A 17,518-nucleotide genomic window follows, 5' to 3' on the forward strand; every position below is an offset into this window, starting at 1 on the left:
CAGGATGTCATTGGATTTCTTGGCCACCTGAGCACACTGCTGGCTCACATTCAGATGGCTGTCAACTAACACACTCAGGTTCTTTTCTGCTGGGCAGCTTTCCAGACACTCTTCTCCAATCCTATATCATTGCATTAGGTTGTTATGATTCAAGTGCAAAACTAGGCATTTAGCCTTGTTGAATGTCACACAGTGGTCATACAACCGGACTCAGCCCATAGATCCAACCTATCCAGGTCCCTCTGTAGGGCCTTTCTATTCTTATTCAAATCAGCACTCCTTCCCAACTTGTGTAATCTGCAAACTCACTGAGTTCCCTCAGAAAGATAGTTGACAAAAATATTAAATAAAACCTACTTCAAACAAAAAATATTCCCTCTCTGTCCCATTTAGTTCACTTCCCATATAAGAAGTACAGAGCTGCTGGTATTGGTGTCCTACTTAAGCAAGCAACAACGTTGTTTATTTTGTAAGTAGACATTTATACCTGTATATCAGCTTCAAGCATCATGCTGAAAATATTAAGGCTACAGGAAGAAAAAGTAACATTTGAGTATGGTTATCACCATCTGATTCTTTACAGTAATCTTAAATAGTAAATATTTCTAAGGAAGGGGGCCCTTCCCCTTAAGGATTTTAGATAAATTAGAAAGCATGATGATTGCTATGGATCCAAAAGACATATTCCTGCATTTGTTTTGATATGTGTCTCCTTGTGGCACACGGAGAACTGCAATTGCTGTGGCTTACCTGTCCTGGTTGTTCACAGGCTGTCTGGTATCTTGCTTGTTGGCATAATTCTTTAACCCTCTCATACTTTGGCAGTTGATTAGATTGCTGAGTGTTTTTGTTAGCTTCCTCTTTCTTGCGCAGAAATTTGCTTTAAAAAAAAAAAAAAAAGAAAAAAGAAAAAAAAAAGTTGAATATTCAGTATACTTCCAAACTCTGGAGATGATGAATTTAACTGGAAAAACAAAGCTAACTGAACACTAAATGTCTTCAAAGGAAGAAAATCCCCACATTTCTGCTAGTGACCTTTAATGACAAAAAAAGGCTCACGTGGACATTACCTGAAGAGAAATAAGGGCTGCTGAAATATGCTTAACTGATACAGTTCAGCATAATTCACATGTAAATGGTCTTTCACAAAATACAATACTGTGAAGAAGTATTTTGAAAAGCCCTGCTGAACAGACTACAGGGCTTCCACACTCATTCAGCACAGCATATCTTATACACACTGTTCTGTAGTACTCATGCAAGAATTTCATAATCTGCAGAACCATAAAATACCACAAGGAAATTGCCAAGACTTTTTACATAGAGAAAGTTTTCACAACAGGAATTGTCAAGGTGAGAGAGTAAAGAGTTATTAGAGAAAAGAGTAACTATACTCATAAATCTCATTTACACATAAGTCTTTTCTTAGCTAGAACACAACTGAAGAATGCTTCTAATCTGTGGTGGAAAGTAAAAAAACAGTTGATAAGAGGATATTGCACAGCTGGATATGAAACAGAGAATTGGAAAGAAATGAGTCAGATGATGACATAAGTGGTCACAAGAACAATGTTAGAGAAGGAGGAGGTATAGGCCAGGAGAGCTGCCAGAAAACATGCTTTCAAACTTAGGGGGCAGGGACCTCACAGCACAGCAATATGCACAGCCAGTGGTAGGAAATGAAGAAACAAGTCAGGTCTGTAAGTTTGCTTGCAAAATTTACAACTTCTCTGACCATAAAGGGAAAGAAGAGATGGAAAAAAAGGAAAACAAATGAGTGTTCGCACCAGGCAAGCTCTCCCAAAACTCTCTAACCCCTAAAAATTACCCTCTTTCCACCAAGAATGTGTCACGCCAGATTTTGGTCTTCTTGTTTGTTCGAAACCTGAAAGCAAAATAACAATATTTACTGCTGACACCTATGTACAGCACTGCTAGTGATAACCATTTATTTTTTAAAGCACACCTCTTTGCATATGGTATACCTTCAGTTTTACTATCTAAGAGAATCTTCAAATGAGAAAGATGTTGTTGCAAGCCTGACACAGCTTATTTTCATTGAATCTTTTTCTCCACTCAGTTATTGATTTACTTAGGTGTTTGCTCCTCAACTGGCAAATAAACTCAAGCCTGATACTCACCTATTTCCTGGTCTCTCCAAGTCTAGAAGCTTTAGGACAGATTTGCCATCCATATCTGGAGGTGTGTCAAGTCCTGCAATATCCAGAATTGTTGGTGCAAGATCAATATTCAGAACTATCTGAGGCACTCTGTGAATCAACAGAAAAGGTCATAGTTGTCATATGTTCAATAAGCAAGTCTTCACATTGTCTCAGAATTAGAAAGGTAATTAATGTTTATCAGGGCTTTGAAGATGTAAAGCTCTACACAAGAGCTATGTTTAGAAACCTCTCTTTGAAGGCTACAACTGTGAGAGTAAGAGGTCAATACTGCAGAATATCATTACAAATAAAATGCTAAGCACAATAAAAGGAAGAGGGCAACCGCCATGTGATACTTATCTGCTCAACAAGGAGGGCACACAGCCAGCAAGCTATTCTACTGCAGAAGGTGAACAGTAAAGACAAGCTTCTACTTTTTAAAGGAAAACACCAAACTGTGGAGAATATGCTCCATTAGGAGAGACTGAAGGAACTGGGGAAGAGGAGGCTGAGGGGAGACCTTATTGCTGTCTTCCAATATCTGAAAGGTGATTGCAGTGAGAGTGGGGTTGGTCTCTTCTCACTGGTGACAGGTGACAGGACAAGGAGAAATGGCCTCAAGTTGTGCCAGGGAAGGTTTAGGATGAATATCAGGAAAAACTTATTCACTGAAAGGGTAGTTAAGCACTGGAATAGGTTGAGTCACCATCCCTGGATGTGTTTAAAAATCATTTAGATGTGGTGCTCAGGGACATGATTTAGTGGAGGGTTTTTAGTTAGGGTAGTACGGTTGGGTCATGGTTGGACTTGATGAACTTTAAGGTCTTTTCCAACCTGAGTGATTCTATGATTCTATAAATGTTTATGGTAACCTTCAGGGCAAACCCCTACCTTCTTTATAGTAGGGGTGATGGAGCACTGGAAGAGGTTGCCCAGAGAGATTCTGGAATCTCCTTCTATGGACATCTTCAAGACCCATCTGGATGCTTACCTGTGAGACCTATTGTAGGGTACCTGCTTTAGCAGGGGGTTTGGACTCAAAGATCTCTTGAGGTCCCTTCCCCTGCAGTCTTGTGAAATCTAGCCTTATAGCAGTATAGGTCATACAGTTTTCTCTTCTACATTATAACTTATTAACAATATGCAAAGTGAAAGACATTGCTCTTTTTAGGAGTCATTATTCTGCAGTCATAGTACATCCTTTATGAAATGAAGCTAGACGGAGTGATAATTACAAGTACTTAGAAAAAAATTATATTAGGTAACAGCTGTACTAAAGACATAAGACAACGTACACAGATCCTGGCTCTACACTTGGACCACGAATAAAGAAAGGAACTCGAATATCAAAGTCATATGGCATTGACTTCCCCTTGACCAGTCCAAACTGCCCAATATGGTAACCATGGTCAGCTGTGTAAATAATGTAGGTATTCTCCAGCTCTCCCATTTCTGCAAGCATTTGGTATAACTGAAATAGAGTACAGGGAAAACTTATAATTAAACACAGTAAAATGTGATTTCTGCATAATCATGTAAAACAATTATTTTACTATTTTAGAATCAAAGAATTAAGCATGGCATCAATGAAATTACTGAAACTGACATTTTGGGGATGGGCATTTTTACATCTTGTCTCTACTGTGCTGATAAAATCATTCACCTTAGAAGTTCAACTTTACATTTCACAGAGGGGAGTTTGCTCTGAGGAAAGAGAGGAAACCCAGACAGTTGTAATACCAAAATATGGTACTATTAGTGTGTCCGAAGTGAATGTATACTGAGAAACAGCTTGGGAAAAAAGCTCTGCTACAACTTTAGGGTAAATGTTATTCAGATTTGATTTACTGTGTTAGTCTACAGCTTTCCCATTCCTTACAGTTGTGGGCTTGGGAAAAGGCTGTAAATTTTTATTAAAGTTTAAAGAAATCTCTCTAGGGGAAGAACTTTGGTCATGGTGCTTGAATTTTGAACAAAAAGTCATGCAGACTACGCCGTTCATGTATCATATTACCTATAATTAGCAGTACACTGCATTGCGTAACTTCAGCAAACACGAGCAGACTGACACCTGAGTTGCTGTGATTTGCCAATTCCCAAATTTCAGATGAAGGACTAACTGTGAAGGGAGTGTATGAAATGAAGTTATCATGTGCTAACCTGCATCTATCCATGACACAGGTGATGGATCTCTTGTTAACACCAGTCTTTATATTAGGCCCACTGATTTTTCCATTATATAAAAAAAGTAATTAAAAATAACCAGCTTACTCACTCATCAATTACAAGATGCAAGGAAGGAGTTTGGCACTACACTGAGGAGTATATAACCAAAATTAATTTGGTTTGGGGATATGATGAGTAGTTCTTTGCATCCCAGGGACTTTCCCCTGGCTGTGAATGGTGGAGGTAGGGAAAGAATTTACTTAATTTTGTTAGTGATTAATAAGAATGACTAAGCAGGGCCTAAAAAGAAAGCTGGAGAGGAACTTCTTTTTACAGGACATGTCATGTAGTGATAGGTATAATTTTTTTAAATTGAAAGAGAGTAGATTTAGATTAGATAGATAGAAATTCTTCACTATGAAGGCAGTGAGGGAATGGGACAGGTTGCCCAGGGAAGTTATGGATGCTCATCCCTAAAATCATTCAAGGTCAGGCTGGGTGGGACTTTGGGCAGTATGGTTTAGTAGATGGTCCTCCAGCTCATGGCAGGGGTGTTGAAGCTAGATGATCTTTAGGTTCTTTCTAACCCAAGCCATTCTATGATTTTGAAGTATTCACAGCAGTTTCTTGAACTCACTCTTTCCATAGAGTCATCAACTGACATCAGGGTCTGAAGTCTCTTGCGTTGCAAGACGTTTGTAAACTCCATGTGGATAGGCAGCATGGGCCCCGTGTACTGCATGATCCAGTGCTTATCCATGTTTGGTGCGTAGTTATAGCTGGGGGTTCTGGGAGAAAGAGAAAGGAACTGAGCACTTGTGCAGTATCATAGGCATCAGAGGAAAGTAGGAACTTGTCTAATAACAGCAACAGTCAACAAATGGTTAAATCACGTATTATCTGTGGTAGCTAGTATTCCTTATGGAAAATGTCAAACATCACTTCAGTGGCTTCCAATGTTTTACTTGTCTTCCCGGTTTGTTTTTTTTTTTTTTCCAGGATCTAAGAATGCTAGCAGATCCATGTTATTATCTGGGATATAGAAAGACATATTGGTCAAAAGAATGTGTAATCTTTAAAAATACTTATCTAAATGATGCATCCCATAAAGATGAGCAGAAAAATGAAGAAAGTCAGAGATCCAAGATGATGGCTTCTGCTTCATATGAACGTAAATTGTCTTGATGATGTCAGTGGGAAAACTACCTTCATATAAATTAAAATAAACTCACAAGAAATATAGTTTCCTGTGAGATGAAAAATTTCAGTAGCCAGTGTTAAGATAAGAACTGCAAAACCAGTGTTATCAGTTTTTAAGATGCTGTGAAACCATTTATTTTTTCCCCTCCCATCACCAAAGGCATATACAGGCATGGAAAGGACCCTGAGAATAACCTCACAGAACTGTCTGCCTGTGCACAAGGTCAGGTCTGACATGTGGTAGAGCTGCAGCTGGCCATCATGACTCCAGATCCACGTTCAGCCTCCATCACTCACCCTTGGTTCTCACCTGAGATACATCTCAGCGATGCCCCTTGATATGGCAGGTATGCAAATTCCACCCACAACAAAATGATGTACAAAACAGAGCGCATTGCTAGAGTAACATCAACTAACAAGACCGAACCAATACTGGTGCCAGTACTAGTGCAGAGAAGGAGTATGCCACAGTTTTACTCAATCAAATAATACTGCTTTAAAAGTTTGCACCAAAACTAGAGGGAAGGTCTAAGAGGAGTGTTCTAACCACAAACCTGTGAATTGTTAAAGAAGAGCAAATAAGAGTGAAGAGTATCTTCCTATAAATATCAAGTCTGAAGAAAAGGTACAGCAAAAAGCATGTGAAAAAAACTGCAATGCAGATGTGGATGGTACAGAAGCTTTCCATCAATCCTCTTCTCATATTTAGCATAAAAGACAACTAAAAGGTGAACAGAAACTAAACAGAGGCTATGTCCTGTAATTTTTTTACCTATATATGACTATTTTTCTTCTCTCCCACTTGCAGAATTTAGGCTTTGCTTTTTTTGATGAAGTATCTCAGTTTTCTAATAATACACTGCAGTATGTGATGCATATATTGTAGCATTACCTTTGCAAAATAAATGTACATTGCAAATGAAAAAATGCTGTTGTATTATTAGCTTAAATTGATTCCTATGGTTCTATTTTCATTTTATAGTAGAAATGCTGTTAATAAGTCTTGACATCGTGATAATTTTACAATGTATGTTACATAAATAGTGGATGCAATTATCTTTCAATATATAAAAGTAATAAAACTTTTTATTTATATATACATATATATAATTAAAACATTAAAAAATTAAAAAAGAGAGAGAGCAATAAAGCCATAAATCTAGGGAATTGGACACGAATGGTTTAGTGGGCATGGTAGTGTTGAGTTGACAGTTGGGCTTGATCTTAGAGGTCTTTTCCAACCTTAATGATTCTATGAATCTATGATCTAACTGTTTTTGCTATAGTATATATAACATGCAGCCAGGTATTCTAGGCATAAAAATTGATTGAATGGACAGCATAATGCACTGATAATCAAGTACAGTAAGAAATGGACTCCATGCTTTAAATGGAGACCATTTTGAGAATTTAGGTAGCATCTGAATAGTAAGTACGTCTCTAGCACAACCAGCTGATTTTGACTGACCTACTTAGCCACCATAATCAAGTGAAAATAGGAATGAGGCAATAGTATCATAAGGTTTGTGAAAACTTCCTTGAGACTAAGAAGTATGGAGAGGTTAGCTCCCTACTGAACAAACACAGATGTAAACTGAAATTCCTTTTCTGCTGGAAATTCTTATAATTCAAGGTTGAAAGTCAGAATCTTGGCATTTCTCACAGAAATCTCATTTTTAAAATGAATGTTTATACTACTGCAAAATTAATGAGCTTGAACCCAAGAGTGCAGCCCTCTAGGTTGCCAGCTAGCCCCTAACAGTAGCAGAGGGAGACTTAAACCTTGAAGAAACAAGTCTTAGGAGCTCTGGTCACCTATCTGGTATTAGGTAAGGATACAGAAGACAGAAAGTAAGAGTGTTTCCAGTGCAGTTTCCTCTGTTTCTTTAGAAATTTGTCAAATGAGATATTTTCCCATTAAAGTGCTCAGTCCTGATTAATCAGCATTTTCCAGAAAAATGAGGCTTTTTTTTTTTTTTTCTTCATTTCTTTCTCTCTTTTTTCCTCAGCAGACTCCTGTCCTGAGTGCTCCTGCTGAGGAGGGATGAGGTGGCTGTGAGCTGCGCTCAGTCTGCTGCTGTGCCAGGAAGGAGAGCCAGCTGCTGAAGCAGGCTCAGGTCTCATGTTCCCACCCCACTGTCAGAAGCCTCCTCCACTTAATGGATAGTCTATAAAAGCAGCACTCAGGGGTTTAGCAGGGCAGTTAAAACCTTTCACAGACACTTTCCAAATGCATTCTGAATTTTCTGGGTGAGAAATGCAGTAGGCAGAAGGCTAACTTAATTTTCCTCCCAGACAATTCTTGCAACAGGGCCTTCTGCAGATTATTTAATGATGGGAACCAATGGGGAAAGGTGAGATGAAGGTCCTAAATGGAGTGGAAAGAGTAATAGGGAAAATGTAGAAAGGAACCCAGAAGCCCCCTAACCAGTCTGTGTTCCTTACACATCCTTGGGTTTTGTACTATACAGAAGTGCATCTGAAAGGCACTGCTTGACAGGTGTTGGATCTGACATCACCTTCTGATTTGTCTATCTTTGTTTCTCTCTCTCTTTTTTTTTTTTTTTTTTTTTTTTTTTTTGTATTTCCTAAAACAAACAGAGGTGAATTCTGGGTAGAACACTGCTTGCTTCTGAGAACCTTTCCAAATAAGACAGACCTCTTTTGTGTCAGTGATAACTGTTTATCATAACATTTTTTTCCTGAAGCAGTTGGTGATATCAGCTAGAAGTTCGGCTCTTAGAAGCCTTTGAAAGTGATCATGGGAAAGTCTGTTACTGTTTCTACTCTTCCATTTTTGGGAAAGGCTTTGCTCTGTACTGATAAGTACTGCTGTAAAGTAGCACATACATCTGCATTTATTTGACTCTCTTTGGTACTGAGAATATCAGGTTGAAAGCATCTGCCATGTCTTCTACTGCCTTTTGTTGGTCATGGAGGCTATCTTATCATGAGCCCATTTGTTGATCCATGACCAGAAGACTGTGCTAGGCACCTTCATTATTTTCAGCTTCTCCATGGCCTCCAAGTCTGTAAAGGAGCTGCCTGTCAGTTTTTGGTGCCACACTGCTTTAGCGCAGTGTCTGATTTCAAGGTCACTCTTGCCAGTAGATCAGGAAATAGAACAGCACTTCTTTAACTTTTGAGTGTGTGCCCAAGAAATGAGTGAGAGTTCAATTTACATGTAACAAAAATATATAACATGCAGTGTACCCCTTCATGTAGATCAGTTCAAAATGACCTACAACATGCTACATGAATATTAAATCCAGAGAAAAGGTAAAGATTGAAAAAGCTGATTGCTGAATTAAAAAGGAACAGTATTTGCCCCCCCACACGGGCTATAGTAGCCAGAGCTAATCTAGACAGCTCACTTATGTTCACTCATACTGCATAATTTATTACACAGAGACTTTTTGGTTCTGTATTACAGATCTGTTCTGGCAGTGTACAGAACAGTGGAAGATGTCAGATTCATAAGATGCCAAACTTAAACTGCTAATTTAACCAACAAAACAATCCCCAAACCTTTACAGAAACAAATATGGAAACCAGTCAGGTCCTTTCTCTTAAGGACTTTCTCAAAATGAGAAAAACAATTCACCCTGAGACCTTGTGATCATTTACTCATGTGAATAAATTAACAGAGAAATCATCATACATGTGCAAAAATGCAAAACTGTAAACTAGTATTAGCCTTCTCTAACATTAGATTACCATCTCCTCAGAAAAGGGATGAATTCTGTCATATGAGTTCTGTAAGCACTTCATATATCTGCATCGATGTATATTGCTTTACTAACACCACATCATGTTAATTGCATTCAGTCTCTATCATCTACTATCTGTTAGACAGTGGTAGGATGCAAAGGGTGATAACAATGTGTTCTGCAGGTGATGGAAGGAGTGAATATTTATAAGCACTAGTGTACTTCTTTATTTGAAGAAAGATTCACTATGAAATTTACCATTTGTTTATCTATAAACATCAGTTCTAGTAGATATCTGAAGTTATGTTGAGAGAAAAATAACTGTGTTGACATTCAGCTTTGTGGTCTGAATCCCAGAAGCCTAAATAATGTTCAGTTTCATGAACAATCAGGATTTCCTTTCACGCCTCTTAATTACTCTTAGTGACAACCCACTTACTGTACTTGTATATTTAAATTTGAAGTTCAAAGTAGAAAAAGTGTCTTAGTCATTTCAAGGGTACCTCAATAACTTTAGGTTACTCAAGAAACAAAATAGTGGGTGCTTGCACATGAGGACATACTAAAATGGGGTCCTAACACAAGCAAATCATTCAGAAATGAATCACACTAATGTCTGCTAGTAAAAGAATGGCCTTTTGTGTGATTTTCAACAAAACAAATGCAAAAAAGGCCTTCTGAAAATTAGTAGTACAAAAAAGCTATTTTACATATTTGAAAAGAATGGAAGATTCAGCTTGGCTAATGCTGTTTACACAGTTGCGGTGTCTGTGTGGAAAAGAAACACAGTTCAGTACAACACGTTTTAGGACCTCCCAGAATTGAGTGCAACTACAAATTAAGACTTTTTTTTTTTTTTTTTTCTTAAAAGTTACATCCATCCATCCATTTCTATTACAGGTGGGTTATTATGGGAAGGAGCAGACATATCTGGAAATATTTGTTCAGTTGAACACACTAAAAATCTGTTTGCCTCTATTTACAACCTCCTAATTCCCTCTTGTTTTTATTCAACAAAAGAAAATCATGTCCACAAAACTTCTACCTAAAAATGCTGCTTGAGAATAGAGTTCTCAGGGGTCTGTATCCTGAAAGTGCCTGGCTAATTTTCTGTTTGGATTGGGAACCCTCCAGTCAGAGAAAATAACACAGTACTTATATGCCTTGGGACCATTTTCATTTAATAAAAATAAAAGTAAACATCATTTTAAAATAATACCTACGGTAAAACTGATTGTAAAAAATAAGTAGCTCCTGTACAAAACTAGCACCTATATTTCTCTTTAAAATGTGACTTACAAACATTGCCTAAATAGTCGTGCTCCTTCAGAAAAAAACAGTAAGCAATCGAAGGAAGCAAATGTTTTATTTGCAGTGAATGCAGACTTCCTGAATAAGCCTAAACCTGAAGAACAGGTTCAGACATATTGTGCTTGGAAAGCAGGAAGTCTAGGTTCTGTCAAAGTTAGTCCACAAACTACGAACAATGGCATGGTTGATATTAATATGGAGTTGAATTTCCCCACTCTGAGTACATTTTAAAAGGGGAATCTTTTAAAACTAAGTATGTTTCTATATCTGGGGATGTGAGTTGAGAAAGTTTCACTCCTAAAGTGTAACATGATGCTGTATTTCAGAATAAAGTAGAAAAAAATGTTACTCATTAAACATAACACCTTTTTATTTTAGGAAGCATCACTTAGAGCTACTGTTAATTGTGTATCTAGAATCTTTCTGCATCGCTAAATCACAGTGTTTCTTCTGATAGGAAAAGGTGGAATGGTTTTAAACTAAGACAGGGGACGTTTAGGTTAGATATTAGGAGGAAGTTTTTCACTCAGAGGGTGGTGACGCACTGGAACAGGTTGCCCAAGGAGCCTGTGGATGCTCCATCCCTGGAGGCATTCAAGGCCAGGCTGGATGTGGCTCTGTGCAGCCTGTTCTGGTGGTTGGAGACCCTGCACATAGCAGGGGGGTTGAAACTAGGTGATCATTGTGGTCCTTTTCATCCCAAGCCATTCTATGATTCTATGATGCTAGTCATGTTTAAAGTCACAGTGACGTCTGAGGTAATTCTTGTCACTTATCTCTAAGTCAGCAGTCCAGGCAGGCTTAAGGCTATCACTGACAATAGGAATTAACACATCAAGATTTTTTACTGCTGCAAATGTATAATCCCACTCTGGTGGGTGTCCATATCACAAGAAAAAAAGTCACAGCTGAGTTTGAGACTCAGCCCTGGCAGCAAGAGGGCATCATGAATCTGTGGCCATTTTATACTCCAGATTCACAATTAAGATTGTTTTGGGGATCAGGAAGTTCAACAGTGTTGCTGTTTATGCTTCATTGCTGCAAATGCACTGCTATGACCAGGCCTGTGAGTTCAGCACCTTTCATACTACACATATTCAAACAATGAAAGCTTTTCCATTTGCTTTTTCTCACATCATCCTGGGAAGCCTTCTAGTCTTATCCCAGATAGCATTTCTAGCTGTTTTTTCTAAGATCTCCTGCCTGCCAATAGGATTACTTCCAGGTAGTCATAAAATCTGCTTGTCAGTCCTCCTGCCAGCCTGCAAGCAGTGCTTCAGATTTCTACTTTTTACATTCTTCAGTAAATCTGCCTCCTGCAGACTTTTGCTTCTAATGTTTGTTTACTTCACAGCTTATAAATAGCTTAGGTTGGATTCACAGTTCCCCTAAGACTGGTTCACCCTGGAAGGTAAAGGGAAGTTAAAGTGCCAGAGGCCCTGAGCATAACAGAGAATTCAGGCTTTCATTAGAGCATCCTTTGAGCCAGAGCTTTCCTGCTTCGTTGTGTGATGGAACAAGACTGCCCTGTAATAGCAGTCAGGGACACCTGGAGAGCCATCTCCTGTGTCATAGCGTCACATCTAACAACAGTATTTCCAAGGTCTAGCAACCTCGCTACACAACAGATGATGTTCATTACCACAGAAAAAAATCTATACACTGCTTTAATCTCGCGCACCTTCTCCAGTAGCAGTTATTACCACCTAAATAATTTCTGTGCATAGTTAGAGTATATGTATTAATAGGGTTTGTTTTCAGAAAAAGTACTCATGACAGACAGAAGCCAGCAGCCAAACTTTTGGAAACATTTTTAACTGTCAGAAATAGGAATGTTCTAACGTGAGGACATTTGGGATGTCTGGAGTGAGAAGAGATGCTTAAAAGCAATAGAGAGTTCCTGTTACTTCCAGTATAATAAAGTTTATGTTTCATCTTAAAGTAGAGCTAATGAAAATTAACAGGGATCATTAAAAATTAATGTTTAAACAGTGCACACACCATTACTTTTTTTGTCCTTGTAAGACTTTGTATACTACTCTAGTGAGCAGCTTATACTGAGGAGATAGGACTATAAGGTAATGACGGTATGTAAGTCTTCCTTTCATTTTGGCTTTGATTTTTTTTTTTTTTTTTTCATAACTCTTATTTTTGTTCATGGCATTATTCTCCATTGCATGTATTTGATTTTCTTCTCTCAGTGCTGTTAGTGGGCAAAAGAGATCAACAGATGCCAGCATTAAGGGCAGAACTCTCCCTGAACTGGAATACTTCCTTTCATAGCCACTCCCCTCTGCATATCTGCAAATGGAAAACATTTTCTAACCAAACTTTTTTCTGTTGTTTGTTTGGTTTGGTTTTAATTTATAAAGGCAATAGTTCAATTAAATAATAGGCACTTCACGAGCAAAGAAATGTCAAATAATATAAGGGCCTGTTTCAGTTACTGTTCTTTTAAGAAAAACTTCCTCTCACATGTGGTTGTCAGGCTATCTTAATTCTTGGTTTGTAGGTATAACCTTCCATCTCAGTTTGTAAAGCCAGCAAGCAGCTTTTGACCTGGCTTCCCTTCTTTGTTGGAGGTAGGCGTTACAGTAACATGATATAGCAACTACATTTTTAAAAACAAAATCCAAGGTCAGATGGCTGTCACCCAAGGTCAGAAAAAAAAAAAAGAAAGCAGATGCAAATGGTACTTGACCACCAAGGAAGAAAACGTAAGGGTTAAACGTTCAAATTACACAAACCTTGGCAGGAAGGATTTTATTGTTCTCCTGTTGTTTTCCCAAGGAGTGCTGAGTACGTCTGTGTGAACTTCTTATATCTTTTAGTTAGAGCATATTGCTAATGTTTTTGGCAGAAAAAAATCAATTATTTGGTAGCTTCAGCCACCCAAATTTGCCTTTTATCTTTGAGTTGTCTCATCTCTTGGGCTGCAGACTCTAACACAGGCCGCCAGTCAGTGCGCTAAGAAATGAAAAGCAATCCAGCAAATCTCTCTTGAGGCTGCTAGAAAAGAAATTCTTTGCAAGAAGGCTGCTGAGAAACCAGCAGCAGCAGAAGATAACAAGAAGCACAGCTGATTCGCATATTTTGGGCTGTTTCACAAATAGCCCAGCAGAACAACGTATCTAGCCTCCAGGAGTCCATGCAAATAAAAAGCAATTTACACAGGTACTCAGATGAAACTAAGTCTGAGAAAACATAGCTAGCACCTTCACTTCATCTTTTGAGGTGACGTGTGACTTGTAATAAAGTGGAGATGTTGCTAAACTTTTGGAGACTGGCAGCAGAAACTATAAAAAAGCAGGCTGAAAACACCGAGCAACAGAAAGTTCCAAGAGCATGATAAACTGATGCAAGTTTATACAAGCACTCTTTTATCAGAAGACAGCTACCACAGAGTCTAAAATGAGCTGCATGACCTCAGGAGAGGTAGGGTGAGATACAATGATGTGCTTTTCTTCCAGCCCCAGTCCCCACTGTTAAGTGGAAACAGTTTGAATCCAACTCTTCTTTATGATGGATTGTCTCCCAGCAAAGAGGATGGCTTGCCTGAGGGCAGGCAATCTGTGCCATGAAATGGCCAACAATCTGTTGAACAGAACAAGAACAAATAGATTATAACCCACTTGCTATGAAAAGAGATGACTGAAAGGGGGAGACATGGGAGGCCTCTTTTAAATATGAGGTAGTGAATATTCATTATGCCTCATAGGATGTAGGGAACTCTCAGCAGCATGAACAAGCCCCAAGTTTGAAAGAGCTGAAAAGGCACTGCTTTATCCCTGCAGCATGGGGTGACACTGCGGAACTGGCCACCACATGATGGTGGAGCTGCCACCACAGATCAAAGAGAGATCAGACTGATGCAAAGAGGATGGGAAGCGGTGATCTGGCTGCTTCACCTCACGGATGGTTTTCAGAAGCTGCAAAAATAGGAAGAATCTTGTTTTTCTTTTTTTAACCTAGGCATTCTCTGCTGCCTACAGCTGGAGCACTTAATTCAAGATATTGAAAAAGATCTTTCATACAATGCAATATGACAGTTTTCTAGTTTTTAAGTCCTATTTTATCTTTAGAACATAACAGAGTGATAATAATTCTATGCGTTGATTACTAAAGAACCAGCTCTCTTCTCATGCAAATATTTACATACTAAAGTATACAGGTGTGAATTACCCTGATTACTAAAGTAACTCCAAAACATTACTGGCTGGTTTGCGCTACTTGCAGAATCTAGTCTTGGGAATGTGGTAATACTGAGAATATAGGATCAGGGAAGTAGAACTAAAAAAGGTCAGGGAAAGTGGCATCTCTAGACAGCAGCAGACAGTAAGAGGCCAAAAAATCCCCCAAACTAGCAAATACTTAACCATGTGCCACGAACAGCAAACATCTTTTTGGTCTCAAAAGTGACCAGTTTATGAATGCAGCTAATGCAGTAAATGTTACTCCTTGAAGTTTTAAACTGGCTAATGTAACAACAAATAACATCCCTGCATGTGAGCCGCTTCAGTATCCAAAATGCAATATATAAATCATGGGGCTTTGCCACCATGAGATGAAGCTGATTCCTCCTCATTTTCAGAGACTAAATCAATGCACGGTCTGGCTGAAATATTTATTTTCTTTGGTTTCTGTGTTGAAAAAGCACAAAGACTTTGTTTAATCATTAATAGGAAGATGCTCAAAGTAGACAGAAAAGCTTTTCCAGCATCTCACTGTGAGAAAAAAGACCCAGAATATTGAAGGTATAAAGCAAGACTCAGCTTTTTACCTGGAGTTGACCTTAGTTCTGGAAACAAAGCAAAGAGGGCTTTTTACTATTATTATTATAGTATAATCACCAGGGAAGATTAAACATGTTATTTAAAAATCCAGTCTGATAGGCTGTTTTGGGAACCTGCCAGTAGCTAGTCTATAAACAAATCTGGTGCACTTGAAAACTACAAAAGCATGTTTTTACTCTCAGTGCATTCAGTAAGTTCGAGCCCAGGAAGCTCATATCTTAGAGGAATGCTAAGGAAGTAATATCTTTCCAACAGATCCTGACCTGCGTCTACATATTTTCAGGGTATTGTAAGAAGCTGCCCTTACAAAGCCAAATACTGACCTTTTAATCTCTCACAACTTCCCAGGAGGAAAAGAGCTTCTCTGTTTTAACAATGGTCAGAGCTGTCAGTCTCCTCCCCAGAAGGAGCAGGCATGGCAAAAGCAGCAAGCAAACATCTGTTGCTTACTGCAGGTTTCCTATACTTTCATTTTCTGCTCATGCAATGTCTCCGAACACAAGCAGGCAGCCTGTGACTGTCACTTACATATGCTGTGAAGCATTGGGGTAGAGCTCTGAGAACTGCGGGGCCGAATCCTCAGGGCCATGAGGCGCAGCATGGCTGATGACCATCATTATGGGCCTATGTGGGTATATCCTCTTGGACATTCTGAAGTAATTAATGCTCTCATTAGTGATTAGGTCTGTGAAGTAGTCCTGTAACACACGATTAATATAAAGGAAAAGTTACAAAGTGAATGATTAATTAGATCACATACTGTCATGTTATTATGCTATTTTCAAGTCCTCATTAAAGGGCAGATCAGGAGGTAAAAACATCCCATCAAAGAGATGTGTGACTCTAAGAGCATAGGGGAGACTGAGCAGTAATTACTTTCTTAAGGAGGTAATACCACATAAAATGAGACTGTATTTTGCCAATCAGATACAACAGAATGCATTCAATACATCAGTAATATATATAATTGTAATATAATGCTATGCAACCTTTAAAATGACAGACTAAACAGACAAAGGAATGTTTCTTGACTTTCACAGAGAGAAGACTTCCATGAAGTAGTATCTCCCAGCTGCAAGAAATCATTCCCCCTTTTCATTGGTTTTCTATTTACATCCAAATTTCTCGCATGCTCCTTGTTCAGGGTACACTTTTGTGTATTTACAATCCGGGACAAGCTACAATAAGCAACATATTAGAAAAACCTTTATCAGAGAAAATGCAAACACAAACGCAGGGAGTAGTTGAATTCCTGCAGGCTCTGTTCTTTTAATTATCTAACTTTAAGCAGTGCAGCTGCTGAGATTAAGGTTGTGACTCGCTAATAAACTGGCTTAACCCACAGCCAAGGTGGCAAATGGAGGCATACGAGGGGAAGGGAGGAAATGGAAGTAAGAAAAAAAGATGAAAACTTAAATTAAACCACCTGCCACCTTGGAGCATTCACTGTTGGCCTGGAGGTCTAGTGTGAGCTTCATTGAGAAAGTGCTGAGACAATGTTTGTAATTTCAAGCACTTCCAGGCATGACTAATCATATGTTGTGGATTCAAGGCCTCAAACAGCTGCAAAAGCAGAGCCCGAGGGACAAGGTCTGTGTCGCATGTTGGTGCTCGGACAAGGCAGCCAGCTGTGACCTCCCTGCTCGCCTGCTCCCTGCCCCCTGCTCCTCTCCTGGGGCATGCTTGGAGCAAAGGCGCTGGCCCTGGCTGTTACAATCCCTGCAAGGGCATGGAAGTGGCAGCCAGAAACCCTTTGGTTTGCAAAATGGGTAATGATAGCAGGGCACCGGGGTTCTGATAATTTTGGGTTTTGTGGCCTGCTTGAATGAAATGTCTGTATGACTTCTCTCCCAAAGCATCCTCTCCCCTCCTATTTCCCTGTTTATTCTAGCTACATACTCAGGGTGTGTAAGGAATGCCTAACTAACCAATATTCTTTTTTCCTTTTTTTTTCTTTTAACTCTATATAAATATGTAATCAGTATCATGTAATTTCTACGGGTGGGGAAATCAGAAACAGACATCGCAAGCTTCCAATAAAATCTCATTACATGGGTCAGAAACCACAGCTGCAACATCTGTATCATCTTCCGTGAGCCTACAGTCTAAGGAAATTCCAGATTGCTTTCTGCAGGCTGGAAAGTCTGAGCCCCACGCTCCTCAGCCTTTTCGAGAT

At 39.0% G+C, this 17,518-nt stretch overlaps 1 protein-coding gene across 11 annotated transcripts in view; it reads right to left on the bottom strand.

The window, feature by feature from the left end:
- The window catches only part of SULF1 (sulfatase 1), a 126,327-nt gene that overhangs the window by 30,562 nt on the left and 78,247 nt on the right, over nucleotides 1-17,518 (bottom strand). For 8 of the 11 annotated variants that reach the window (XM_072330090.1, XM_072330088.1, XM_072330087.1 and 5 more), the window contains 6 exons: nucleotides 15,871-16,040; nucleotides 4,966-5,116; nucleotides 3,458-3,633; nucleotides 2,142-2,270; nucleotides 1,829-1,885; nucleotides 751-880 (listed from right to left, as the gene is read on the bottom strand). In XM_072330090.1, the coding sequence (XP_072186191.1) occupies nucleotides 751-880; nucleotides 1,829-1,885; nucleotides 2,142-2,270; nucleotides 3,458-3,633; nucleotides 4,966-5,116; nucleotides 15,871-16,040 (813 nt within the window). Of the gene's footprint in view, nucleotides 1-750; nucleotides 881-1,824; nucleotides 1,886-2,141; nucleotides 2,271-3,457; nucleotides 3,634-4,965; nucleotides 5,117-15,870; nucleotides 16,041-16,331; nucleotides 16,452-16,547; nucleotides 16,558-17,518 lie in introns of those variants that run through there. The other 3 variants (XM_072330096.1, XM_072330095.1, XM_072330097.1) reach the window with 3 other exon arrangements.

This window comes from Excalfactoria chinensis, chromosome 2, assembly GCF_039878825.1.
Source record: "Excalfactoria chinensis isolate bCotChi1 chromosome 2, bCotChi1.hap2, whole genome shotgun sequence".
NCBI lineage: Eukaryota > Metazoa > Chordata > Aves > Galliformes > Phasianidae > Excalfactoria > Excalfactoria chinensis.